At 34.4% G+C, this 13,592-nt stretch overlaps 1 protein-coding gene across 2 annotated transcripts in view; it reads left to right on the top strand.

Annotated features, from left to right (window-relative positions):
* ACVR2A (activin A receptor type 2A) overlaps positions 1-13,592 on the top strand; it is an 84,839-nt gene that overhangs the window by 45,214 nt on the left and 26,033 nt on the right. For both annotated transcript variants that reach the window (XM_046658837.1, XM_046658836.1), the window contains 3 exons: positions 3,247-3,454; positions 7,159-7,268; positions 7,462-7,616. In XM_046658837.1, coding sequence (XP_046514793.1) covers positions 3,247-3,454; positions 7,159-7,268; positions 7,462-7,616 — 473 coding nt within the window. The remainder of the gene's footprint in view (positions 1-3,246; positions 3,455-7,158; positions 7,269-7,461; positions 7,617-13,592) is intronic.

A 13,592-nucleotide genomic window follows, 5' to 3' on the forward strand; every position in this document is an offset into this window, starting at 1 on the left:
TGACACATTTCTCAGAATGTATCCTCACTATGTTAAGTGACTCGACTGTAATGGCAGCCCTTCTTTTATAGGATACAAGGAACATAGAGATACCAGCCATAGTTTACAATATGTCAGCTCACCCTGTTATTTCTTCCATAGTTGAGAGGAATTCTTCCATAGTTGAGAGGAATTCTGCAGCACCCATTACTGCCACAGATTCTGGCAGCTTATAATTACTTCTCTGTGCTAGTACATTGTAAAGCAGCAGTTCTCAAACCTTTTCGTCTCAGAACTTCTTTAGACTTTTAAAAAAATTTAGAACCTAAAAGAGCTATTTTTTTTTGATATGGGTTCTATCCATTAATATTTATCATGTTAGAAATTAAGACAGAAAATTTAAGACTATTTAAAAATGACAGTACTAAATCTACTATATATTAAGAAAAGAACAGATTTTTATGAAAAATATTTTCTGAAACAAAAAAATTAAACTTTTGCGAATCTCTGTAATGATTGTTTTAGTAGAAGATAACTGGATTCTCCTATCTATTTCTCCAGTCTCTTGTGATATATTGTTTTGGTATGAAGGAAATCTGGCCACACACAATATAATTAGTTAGAAAAATGGGGACTATTTGAAAAGCTTTTTTTCGCTGAGGAAGATGTGCCCTGAGCTAACATCCGTGACCCGTCTTCCTCTGTTTTGTATGTGAGCCGCTACCACATCATGGCCACTGACAAGCGGTGTAGGTCCATGCCTGAGAACCAAACCCAGGCTGCTGAAGCAGAGTGTGCCAAACTTAACCAGTAGGCCACTGGGACTGGCCCTTAATAGCTTTTTTAGATAGTTGTGGATGTTTTTCTCTGATACTGTGCCAAAATCAGCAAGTGGTAGTTTCTTTGCATTTTTTAAGTTGATTTTATTGAAATTTAATTTACATAGAATAAATGTATTTTTCTTTTAGATAACAATTCTATGAGTTTTGATTAACCCACACAGTCGTATTACCACTAGCACAATCAATGTGTAGAATATTTCCATCACCCCCCAAAATTTTCTTATGTCCCTTTGTAATCGGCCCTCTCTTCTCGCTCCCAGCTTCAGACAACATCTGATCTGATTTTTGTCCCCATAGTCTTGCCTTTTTTAGAATTTCATGTAAATGGAATCATACAAGATATAGACTTTTGAGTCTGCCTCCACTCAGCATAATGTATTTTCGTTTCATCTGTGTTGTTGCAGCTATCACTAGTTCTTTTCTTTTTATGGCGTGGATGTATATTTTTCCATTTACCAGCGCTGGATATTAGGTTTCCAGTTTTCGGCGATTATAAATAAAGCCACTCCGAGCATTCACGTACAGATTTTGCATAGACATATGTTTTCATTTCTTAGGTAAATAACTAAGCATACGTTTGCTGGGTAGTATGGTAGGTGTATGTTTAATTATAAGAAGGTGTGAAACTGGCTTTCCGAAGTGGCTGGGCCATTTTGCATTCTCACCACCAATGTGTGAAAGTCCCGGTTGCTCTTCATTTATTTTGCATTATGTTTACTAACACTTGAGATTGCTCATTTTTGTTTTAGTCATTCTAATCAATACTAGAATTAGTATGCATTTCCATCATGATTAATGATATTGAATATGTTTTCATGTAGTATTTTCTATTTAGACCTTTGGCAAAACATCTTTTTTGAATCTTTTGTCCCTTTTTTTAGAAATTGGGTAGTGTGTTTTCTTATTATTGAGTTGTGAGAGGTCTGTCTGTATTCTGAATACAGTTATTTGTTAGATATTTACTTTGCAAATATTTTCTACCAGTCTGTGACTTTTTTCCTTAATTTTAGAAGAGAAGTTTTTATGAAGTTAAACTTAGTTCTTTCGTTGCTCATGTGTTTTATGTTCTAAGCAATCTTTCATAGTTTAGGGTCACAAAGACTTCATATGTTTTCTTCTAGAGGTTTTATAGTTTTACGTTGTACTTTAGATGTATGGTATGTTTAGAGTTAATTTTTATTTATGGAGTGAGATATGAGTTAAGGTTCTTTTTTTTTTTGCATGTGGCTGTCCAATTGTTTCAGCATCGGTAATTGAAAAGACTGTATTTTCTCTATTGAAATATGTTGGCGCCGTTTCTGTGTATCAATTGCCCATATCTGTGTGAATCTATTTCTGGATTCTCTGTTCTGTCCCAGTGATGCATGTATCTGTCTTTTCACAAGACCATACTGTCTTGATTGCTGAAGGTTTATAGTTGGTCTTAAAAACAGGTAGTATGAATTCTCTTTTGTACATCTTTTTCAGAATTATTTTGGGTATTCCAGTTCCCTTGCTTTTCCATGTAAGGCAAGAGGTAGTTTATTAAAAGTTAGTTACAGTGCAGAATCTGAAACCATTATTAAACTTTTTGTCCTCTGTGACATGAAAAACTATTGAGATGTCTTGAGGATTGAATGGATTTTTTTACTCATGAATGTTTTTGTAACGTCACACATAACTCATTTGGAAAATGTTGGTTATCTGAATTATATAGACCTAAATATTGGCACATTGCATTATTCAATATTTAAAAGTCACGTTTGTTACTATCACCAATGATCTCATCAGAAAATTCTTTTAAGTATTGGGAAGGTGTCAGGTTAGTGGTGGTAGATACAAATTTTCCAAAATTCCTATTTTTACTTGAAAACGCACATCTTTTTATTGGTGATGCATACTCCTAATTGTTTTTGTTGAAGTAACGGGTTTACTTGGTTCAGTTTTGAAAATGTCTGCCAGATACCCAACTCTGAATAACTGTGGTTGGTTTTGGCTCATAACTCAGTCATGTAAGGGCTTTTTCTTGAAGCAGCCATTGTACATCAGTACACAGCAGGTGTGCTCTTGCTTATTAGTTCCCATTGTTTCTCACAGAATATTGTAAAGAAGTTGACTCAATGGTAAAGATTTAATAAAATTAGCAATTTTACTGCTTTTCATCAAGGACATTCTTAAGTGAAGTGAAACTGGAACTTTTCCAGAGAAATCTTGTGATATATGTGACCACTTTCTATTATTATTAATAGAATTAATTTTAGTATTAATATTTAATTGTTAAACTTAAAGTACAGAGATTGACCTGGAAACCTAAACCAAATCTTGTAACACTGGGAAGAGAGTAGATTATTGACATTTTATGAACATCTGAAGTTGGTGTACTGGGAGACAATCTTTTATTTTCAGAGCTAATACAGTTACATGAAGTTGTTTTATTATCTTATAGGTGCTATACTTGGTAGATCAGAAACTCAGGAGTGTATTTTCTATAATGCTAATTGGGAAAGAGACAGAACCAATCGAACTGGTGTCGAACCCTGTTATGGTGACAAAGATAAACGGCGACATTGTTTTGCTACCTGGAAGAATATTTCTGGCTCCATTGAAATAGTGAAGCAAGGTTGTTGGCTGGATGATATCAACTGCTATGACAGGTAAGGAAACATTTTGTCTTTTATGAGAGTGTTGAATAATTTTCATCCTTCCTCTTCTCCCCTTTTTAAAATGGGGAAGATCAGTGCATGGATTTTCATTTAGATGTTTCTTTTTTAAGATGGGATTATGCAGACTGTTATAACATGTTCTAATGACTAGACATGTATTTTAAAGTAATAAAATGAATATAGTATGTTTTACCTTTTATCTTTGATATTATATCTTACATATACTTTGAATAATCTTCCAAGTGGTGAGAACTATAGGTAAGAACCGTTTCTTTCCCTATGTTGTTAGGATTATAAACTTTTTTTGAATGTCAATTTTAAGGATAAAGGGTTTTTAAAAATGCTTTAAAAGAGAGTATATCTGCTGAAAATCTATCGTCAAGGAGAATAAAGCTTCATCGTAGTATTTAATTTCCTTTTAGTTTCCCTTTATATGTATCTGGAAGAAATTGATCTTACCACATTTTCCCCTTTTTTTTTCTTGCAAAATAGAGCTTTGTTCTTTACCCCAAGAGACATTTTAACTTGACGTTCAGAATTACATCAGAACTAACACACTTCTCATAGAAAGCTACATTTTATTTAAAAGATCTTGCTTAAATTGTTTTATTCTGTACTGGAGATAAAATACAGTGGACATGTTTTTAACTGCCTGTGATCTGTCTGTAGGGGGTCCCGTAGATGTTGGGCTGATCACTTAAACTGCCTGGGCCACAGGATTTCCACTGTGGGTGGGTGCTGATGACTAGAAAGCCTGCAAAGTATTAGGTAACTAGACTTTTTGGAGCCAGAAAATACTGATCTACTCACGGAACGCGAAATACTTTCCAGTCCACTTTCAGGAGCCTCAGTTGATTACCATGAATTGATTATCATGGTCATATGTGATTAATAGCAAAAGGCATTGAATATGCCCATGAAAATTGATTAGCTCCACTTTTCTTAAGAAATTGAAAGTCATTTAGGGTATACTACTAAATCTGAATTTTCCAGGGACTTTGTCTCTATAATGATTCATGTTAACTGCATTTCTGTCATTAGCCTCTCTATTAACAGAGGTGGTCATCAAGTGATATTTGTTATTTTGAAAGGTAAGTAGGGCCACTAGGAAAATTGTATGGAGGCTCCTCAAAAAATAAAAATAGAACTATCATGTTTTCTAGCAATTCTCCTTCTGGGTATTTATCCAAAGAAAACGGAAACACTAATTAAAAGAATACTAACTAAAAGGTATATGCACCCCCATGTTCGTCGCAGCATGATTTATAATAGCCAAGATATGGAAGCAACCTGAGTGTTCACTGACGGCTGAATGGATAAAGAAAATGTGGTGTATATACATTGGAATATTACATAGCTATAAAAAAGAAGAAACTCTTGTCATTTGTGACAGCATGGATGGAGCTTGAGGGCATTATGCTAGGTGAAATTAGTCAGACAGAAAAACAAAATACCTTATGATCTCACGTATATGTGGAGTCATAAAAAAAAAAAAAAAGAACAAATGAAAAACGAACTCATAGATAAAGAGAACCAACCACTGATGATTACCAGAGGTGGTGGGCTAGTAGGTGGGTGAAATTAGTGAAGGTGTTCAGAAGGAACAAACTTTTAGTTATCAAACAAGTGAGTCCTGGGGATGTTAGGTACAACAGGGTGACTATAGTTAACAATACTGCATTGTACGTTTGAAAGTTGCTGAGAGAGTACATCTTTAAAGTTCTCATCACAAGGACGAAAATTTGCAGCTGTGTGGTGATGGATGTTAACTAGATTTGTTGTCGTGATCATTTCACAATATATACAAATATCAAATCATTATCTTGTATGCCTGAAACTAATATCATGTTGTATGTCAATTATGTTTCAATAAAAAAAGAAAGGTAAGTAGGAAGAAACGGGGCGAAAATAAGGTTTGGGGATCATCTTTATCTACAACTATCTTTTATTAATTAGTTGAAGTCAGGGATCCCTGTTCTTTTTGTAGTAAAAAGCTACTGTGCTTCTCACCTAAAACCAGTATCAACTGGAGGTTAAACTTTGCTGGATAATGGAGAGTGCGTTGTTCAGTACAAATGCTTGCTCTTACAGTCAGCGATTACTATACCAGCCTTGTTTCTAGGGGTTAATAGCTAATTTAAAAGTATGTGAGTTTTTGTTTTTATGCTCTGAATTTATTTAAAAAAAATATTAAGGATAGTAAGAAAAGTAAGAGAAAGGAAAAGAAGATTCAAGAAGTGTATAGAGGAGGGCCTGGCCCAGTGGTGTAGTGGTTAAGTTAGTGCACTCTGCTTCGGCAGCCTGGGATTCATGGGTTTGGATCCCAGATGTGGACCTACACACCGCTTATCAAACTGTGCTGTGGTGGCATCCCACATACAAGATAGAGGAAGATTGGCATAGATGTTAGCTCAGGGCCAATCTTCCTCGCCACAGGGAAAAAAAAAAAGGAAATGTATAGATGAAAAGAGAATGATAAAAAGAATGGAATGGTGAAAAGTAATTTTCTTGAGTTAATTAGGGTAGATACTTAATCATGTTAACCTTCTATAATGTGAAGCATGAGTCCAAATTTTAAATTTATGCATTTATTTTTTTTAAATTGTTAAAACTTAGCTTTCATTTGTCTTTTACTTTCTACTAAACAGATATTGGTATAGATTTCATTTTAAAGTTTGATTTTGTTAAAACTACGTTCTCCCTGAAATTTCTTGAGCTTTTCACTTTAGAGTTAAGTTCAATCTTATTATTCTAACGACTATCACAAAAGTAGGCAGTTTATTTCTAAGATATGTCCTTAAGTCCACCTGATGTTTATCAGCAGTATTTAAATGTTTTATTATTATTATTTTTTAAATAGGTATAGCTGTTTCTTAGTGGCTGATTAGGATTTGCACTAGATGCTAAATCCATATCTAAGGTCCTGTATAGGAGACTGCCCCGAAACCCTCCCCCACCAGTCATCCTAAGTCAAATCAGTATTTGATTCGTATACTAAGTTTTGATTCATATACTAAGTCCTGTATGTTTGTTGTTACACATTGTTCTTTACTTGTTGTTTATCTCAACCCTGTTCATTGTGTTCAGGGAATTTAAATCTGCTACAAAAGATGAGACTCTTAATTCCCAAGCTTAGTTCGCATCTCAAATATTAAGATATGTTCTGCCATGAGATATGAACTTGTACCATTTTTTTTGTGTGTATTTATATGTATACACATGTGTATATGTATGTATTTATATGTACGCACATATACAGGTTTATGAATAGTGTTCAGTTTTTGTATTCATGAAATGGGAAGGCTATTTTCCTGTGAGAAAGAGCACTCCTAGACCAAACTTCTTTGTTGGCTTTATATTTCTCTTCAAGCTTTCCTAATGGTTAAAAAAACAACAAAAAAAGATAGTTGCCTTAGATTGATCATTAAAAACCAAATTAAAGCAATAGTCTCAAGGAGCCAATGTGTGTGTTATAAAATTAGCTGTTGGTTTGTTTTCTGATGAGATTTAGTAACAGGATTCCAGGAATATTTTTGGCCTTTAAGAATTATTATTGGATATTAATAGAAATCTTGAAGTTGACTGTAAATGAATTATTCATTATTTTATCTCTGAGAAGAACTTTAGAAAAACACCTATTGTAGATTCAGTATAATAATATTGATTTTACTCATTTATTCTTTGTTTGTTTATAGGACTGATTGTATAGAAAAAAAAGACAGCCCTGAAGTATATTTTTGTTGCTGTGAGGGCAATATGTGTAATGAAAGGTTTTCCTATTTTCCGGAGATGGAAGTCACACAGCGTAAGTTCACAGGGAAAAGACATAGGTCTGTTCAACTGGTAGATGGAAAACAAAGCATATTTGTGTTGATGGAATAATTTACTGCTACCTTCTCCTACTCTTATTTTTCTCCTAAAATTTGACACTTAATAAATAGTTATTGTGGAATTTTGTAGACCAAATCTGAGTTGTTTTCTTCTCCCCTTTTCCACAGCTACTTCGAATCCAGTTACACCTAAGCCACCCTATTACAACATCTTGCTCTATTCCTTGGTGCCACTTATGTTAATTGCGGGGATTGTCATTTGTGCATTTTGGGTGTACAGGCATCATAAGATGGCCTACCCTCCCGTACTTGTTCCAACTCAAGTAAGTTGTCTTGTATTTTGTGCTGTTTTAAATTGTATGTTTTAAAGAAATATGAGTGTAGTGGCACCCCCTAGGTTGTTACGAACCATTTTCCTTTGGAGTTAATTTTTGAATGTTTATTCTTATGGGAACTATAGCTAATTCTGAAAATTTATTAATTTGCTGTGTCTTAAACTTTTCTCACTTAAGGGTTGAAGTAGAGTAGAATGAAGGGTATTCCTAGTCTTCTTCTTCTTTGGAGAGTTTTACTGTCATTGTAGTACTTTAAAGTGTGAGGTGCACCCTGCTTTGTTTCTTTTTTTTTTTTTTTTAAAGATTGGCACCTGAGCTAACAACTGTTGCCAATCTTTTTTTTTTTTTTTCCGCTTTTCTCCCCAAATCCCCCCAGTACGTAGTTGTATATTTTAGTTGTGGGTCCTTCTAGTTGTGGCATGTGAGACGCCACCTCGGCATGGCCTGACGAGCAGTACCATGTCAACGCCCAGGATCCGAACCAGCGAAACCCTGGGCCACCAAAGCAGAGCATGTGAACTTAACTGCTCGGCCATGGGGCTGACCCTGCTTTGTTTCTTGAGAAGTGATTGATGATGGAGAAGCAGTATCATAACTCTTTCTTTCCTTTTCATTCCTAAATTTTTTGATTTTCAAGACTACTTGTCAAAGCATCCTTTTAACCATGGAGAGGGACCCAGTAAGGTAACCAAGAAAGTGTGGAAAAGAGAGGTTTCACAAAGGCGTCAGGAAGATATAGCCATTAAAATGTTGTTTTGGGGAAGAGGAGCAGAACAGCAATGTTTCTCATCGTGTGTTGTTGGTAGTTCCAAGTACATTTTTTTTGTTTGCAGCATATCAAGTGTGTACCGAAGACAAAAACTTTTTTAATGCCCTTGATTCTCAAATATGTATCTGACCCCAAATATATCTGAAAATATAGGTGTGGTAGGTAATCAGATTAAATTCATGAAATTTTCTTCATTCTCTGTCATGTAGGCAGTTGGCACTGGTCCAGTGCTTTACAACAACTTTTAATATAAGTAGTTAATATTCTACAGGCTGAGGAAAGGTGGTAACTTTTGGTTATACTTGCTTGAAACATCTTTGAACCCTAGTTTTTACTGCGTTTCCTTTAACTCTTAAGATCAGATTAGCTTGGCATTCTGGATCTCTTGGTTTAACTTTGTTTCTCTAATACCAGTAGGATTAATGGTTAAAACTTGATAGAAGAAAATGATAAAGTTGTATAATTTAATGGCCAAAACAACTTCTTCCCTTTAACCTTTATTTACATAACGTATTTCTTTCTCAGTCCTTGCAGCAATCTGTTAGCATTAGATCTCTGATCTGCATAATCTTTGTAAAATGTGCATTTGGAGAAATAAACCCAAAGGTAAAATACTTTATTCAGTAAACTAGGTAAACACACTAGTGTGCACAGTAGATTGAAATATTTTAACTTTTAAACATTAGTAGCTAAGTTGTGGGTTTACTTAAAATCATCTCTAAAAAGTATTTTAAAGTAAACATTTTAGTTCCTAATAAAAATATGTAGTTTACTCCAGATGGCCGTAGGATACACTTTACCTTTATTGGTGGTAACTATTTTTTGTTTAATATCTACATTTAGAAGAGAGAGTATTTAGTACTATAGTAGTGTCCAAATTTATCCTACATTTGTGATATGATAGAAACAAACTGGAAACTATATTTAAAAACGAATTTGTTAATAGAGCTTGAAAAATAATAATGTAATCTTATAGATAACATTGATTTGTATATAGTATTGATACAAAAGTGTGGTTGGACATTTTTTTTAAAGGGCTGGATATCTTGTACTTGAGGCCACTTTGTTAAGAAATGCTAATTAATTCAAGGATTTAGACTTTTAAAAAGCAAAGATGCAATTATTATTCATAGATAACTAAGAACCAGGGATCTTCAGTGAATATCCATCTCTGTGGGTTTTAGATATTTGTTGCCATGGTTAATGTTATTGTACACATTTACTTGGTACTTGCATTGCTCTGTGGTGAATTTGCATGATTGTATGAATTACTGAAAAATAAGGAATGAATTTAAAGATTTTGTAGTGGAATGACCTGGAATGGGCAAGCTTTGTTATGAAAAATACAAGAAATGCTTGACTTCATGCTTTCCTTTTGTCATAAACTAGGTTGTGGGAAAGGAGTGTTGTCATCATTGTGGAACTTCATTTATGTCATTTTTTACCATGTCTCAAACAGTATAGTGTCATGCTTAAAGTCTCATTTTTGGTGAGAGATTTGTGCACACTAGTTCTGCAAGATACGTAGTGACTATCTTGTTACAAAATGCTCAGTTTTATCTCCTATTTGAAAATAATTATTGATAATTACATCAAGCATTTATTGAACATTTACAGTATACTAGGGTACTGGTAAGTTACATATATGTATAAATATATAAAAACATATAAAATATATAAATTTTTTCCATGATTTCTAAATTGTGACCAGTATGTAAGGATCATCTCTGAAATTTGTTAAAAAATACAAATTCTTAGACTACACACCTCAATGTGTGAAATAGAGCCTGGGATATTATATTTCTAATAAGTTTCCTGGGTGATTCTGATGACCAGCCAAGTCTGGAAAGCACTGATTTGATTTCACCTCACAAATCAAATGGGGGTTGTTGTAATCCCCATTTTATAGATAAAGAAATTGAGACGTAGCAAAGTCTTAGACCTGGATTCGGAGTGAAGGACTCTCTGATACTAAAGCTTTGCTCTCACTGCTTATGCTGTTCTGCCTGTCTTTCGCCAGAAAGCACATGCCTCTGGTGTTTCAGATAGTTTAGTAAACATCCTTGCCATCTCAAAATCGTTTTAAAGGCCAAAATCATTCTAAAGTTTATTCTACTTTTGAATGTTGAATAGGTTGACTACTAAAACGAGCAATAACATTATCACATTGTCTCATATAGGACAAAAGAGAAGAGTCATAGATATATAGAGGGGCATAGTCATGTGTTTTCTATTAAAAGATGTTTTAGCTTATTGTAGAATAGGGTTTGTGAGTATTGATTGGGTTGTAGGTAAAGATTCCTGTGCTTCTGAGTTGATAGTGCCAATGTCTACTAGTTATTCAAGACTTGAGGGATATGAGAAGTAGGTAGGGGAGACGTGCTACACATTTGCAGTCTTAAGATGACTTCTGTATTTTATCTCATGGTCATGTCTCCATATTCATTTAATTCCAAGGACAGTTAGGAAAAGATCTCACATTCCTCTTGTGGATTTCTGGAACATTCTTCCTCCACATTATTGGAACACTTTTAGACGATGACATAAAATTTGCCATTCGTTTTCTTAGAGAAACTTTTTCTTAAAGCTGTGGCTAAAGACTGGTGAATTAACTGGTCTGTTGTAAGACAGTCTCAACATGGTGATATCTTATTGATGAGTCATTCCTACAATAAGAGCTATACTTAAAGAGAATTTACAGTGATTCTCAGCAAAGCAAGCTTAACCTGCACATACAGTGCTCATTCATTGATCAGATCTCAGTCTTTTGTTCTCGTTCAGAGATAAAACATTAGTCCTGTGGGATGTTCTGGAGAACTAAGAGAGATCCACATATATCATCTTAATAAGCTGGTTCTGGCAGTTAAATGGTGAGATTCTTTATTTCTAAGACTTCAAGTTGTTTAGAATTTCTTCTGGTTCTGTTAGTATTTTATTCTGAAGAAGTGATGTAGGGATATACATGCTTTAACATCTGGTCTTGAATTATGGTTCTTAGTAACCAGTAAAATATTTATTCTAAAATTAATGTAGCATAGTTAAAGACATAGAAAAAAGTAATTTTCCTGTTTTTTTAATTGAAGCCATTCTTCTTTCTTTATAAGCTTTAACTACTATGTTTCTAACATTGTTTCATGGTATCACTGTCTTCCCAGTCATCCTGGATGAAAGCTTTGGAGACAACTACTTCTGTTCTTGGCCTAGTCATTTACCAAGTTCGTTCACCTTTGCATCCTTCCTGACTCTTTTGTAGTTCAGGACATTATTATACCTGAAGCTGAGATTATTTCTATAGTCTTGTGGCTGGTCTTCTTGCTTCCAGTTCTCTGTCTTCATCTGTACTATTGTTATAGAATAGCATTTTACATGTTGGATTATATTATTTCTGTGCTTAAAAATATTTCAGGGCTCTCAATAATCCATAGCAAAGAATACAAAGTTTGGAGTATAACCTGTCTTCCATACTTTGTCTGCCTTAGGGTTCTTTTTCCCATTATACTCTAAGACATCCATCATATGGATCTAGAATGGTATTAGTGGCTTAGCATCCTTGAAAGAATTGAGCAAATAGTGCTCAAGTCAGTTTCTGTCTTCTGTGATTCAGATGAATAACCCCAGTTGAGAAAGGCTGTAGTCATTTGTACACATGTTCCATTCTCCAACTTGATTATAAGCTCCTTGAACACAAGGTATAATACTCACTACTGTATCTCACACAGTGTTTGTAAGTAATAACCATTCTCTAAGTGCTGAATTGCTGAATTGACTTCGTTGCATTTAGAGTTATGCTGAGATGATAATGCAGTATATCCAGGGATTTGTTTAATAAACATTCTTTATGAACATCAGGTGCTTTATGATAAATCTTGAGGCTGTATTTCTTGGGAGTAAAATAAGTTGAAGTATTTCAGTCTTTTGTAAGAGAACACCATTATTCAATTCTTTCTGTAATCACAAGCTCGAAGCATCCTTTTAATTTGCATCACCTAGGTCACTTTTCTTTTTCCTGTGCTGAAAGTGTCTTTGCACATGTAGGAAGATGCTCTTATAATCTGCAGTGAGTAAACTGAATGCAAACTGGTTTTTCTAGTGTCAGTGAGTCATGAATATGAGGGAATTGATGCATTGACTCTATTATTAAGAAGTCTTGTTGTGGTTAGAGTTAAGGTGGTTTCATTAAAACCGTTTGCATTGCCTTCATAACTGTATGTGAGCTTAAGTTTCCTGCTTATAAGATCTGTATTTGTGCTGATAAAAAAATATTGCTTGAATATCACCTTACACCCGTTAGATTGGCAAAAATATCCAAAACCAAGAGTGACAAATGTTGGAGAGGTTGTGGAGAAAAAGAAACCCTCATACACTGTTGGTGGGAATGCAAACTAGTGCAGCCACTATGGAAAACAGTATGGAGATTTCTCAAAAAGTTAAAAATAGAAATACCCTATGACCCAGCTATCCCACTACTGGGTATCTATCCTAAGAACCTGAAATCAGCAATCCCAAGAATCCCATGCACCCCTATGTTCATTGCAGCATTATTTACAATAGCCAAGACGTGGAACCAACCTAAATGCCCAGAAACTGACAACTGGATAAAGAAGATATGGTATATATACACAATGGAATACCACTCATCCATAAAAAAGGACCAAATTGTTCCATTCGCATCAACATGGATGGACCTTGAGGGTATTATGTTAAGCGAAATAAGCCAGACAGAGAAAGACGAACTCTATATGACCCCACTTATAGGTGGAAGTTAACATATAGACATGGAGAACCGATCGGTGGTTACCAGGGAAAAGGGGGGGTGGGGGGAGGGCACAAAGGATGAAGTGGTGTACCCACAACATGACTAACAATAATGTACAACTGAAATCTCACAAGGTTGTAATCTATCATAATCTTAATAAAAAAATATTGCTTGATAAGAAAATGGATTTTAGGAGCTAGAAATTATCTGCCTTTAAAGAGATATGAAGTTAGTTTCTTGTTCATTTTTAAGGCTATATAAATAGCACTACAGTATCACAACATTAGTATGTTTTAAAGTGACAGCAGTCTCTTCAGTCCTTTACATCATGACATTTTGTCTAGATTTTGGTCTGATAAGGACTAAAGGCTTTCAGATGTTTGGAATACCGAGTTGGTTGTACAAAATAATCCTGTTGACCTTAATATTAAAGTAATAA

This window comes from Equus quagga, chromosome 4, assembly GCF_021613505.1.
Source record: "Equus quagga isolate Etosha38 chromosome 4, UCLA_HA_Equagga_1.0, whole genome shotgun sequence".
NCBI classification, from domain to species: domain Eukaryota; kingdom Metazoa; phylum Chordata; class Mammalia; order Perissodactyla; family Equidae; genus Equus; species Equus quagga.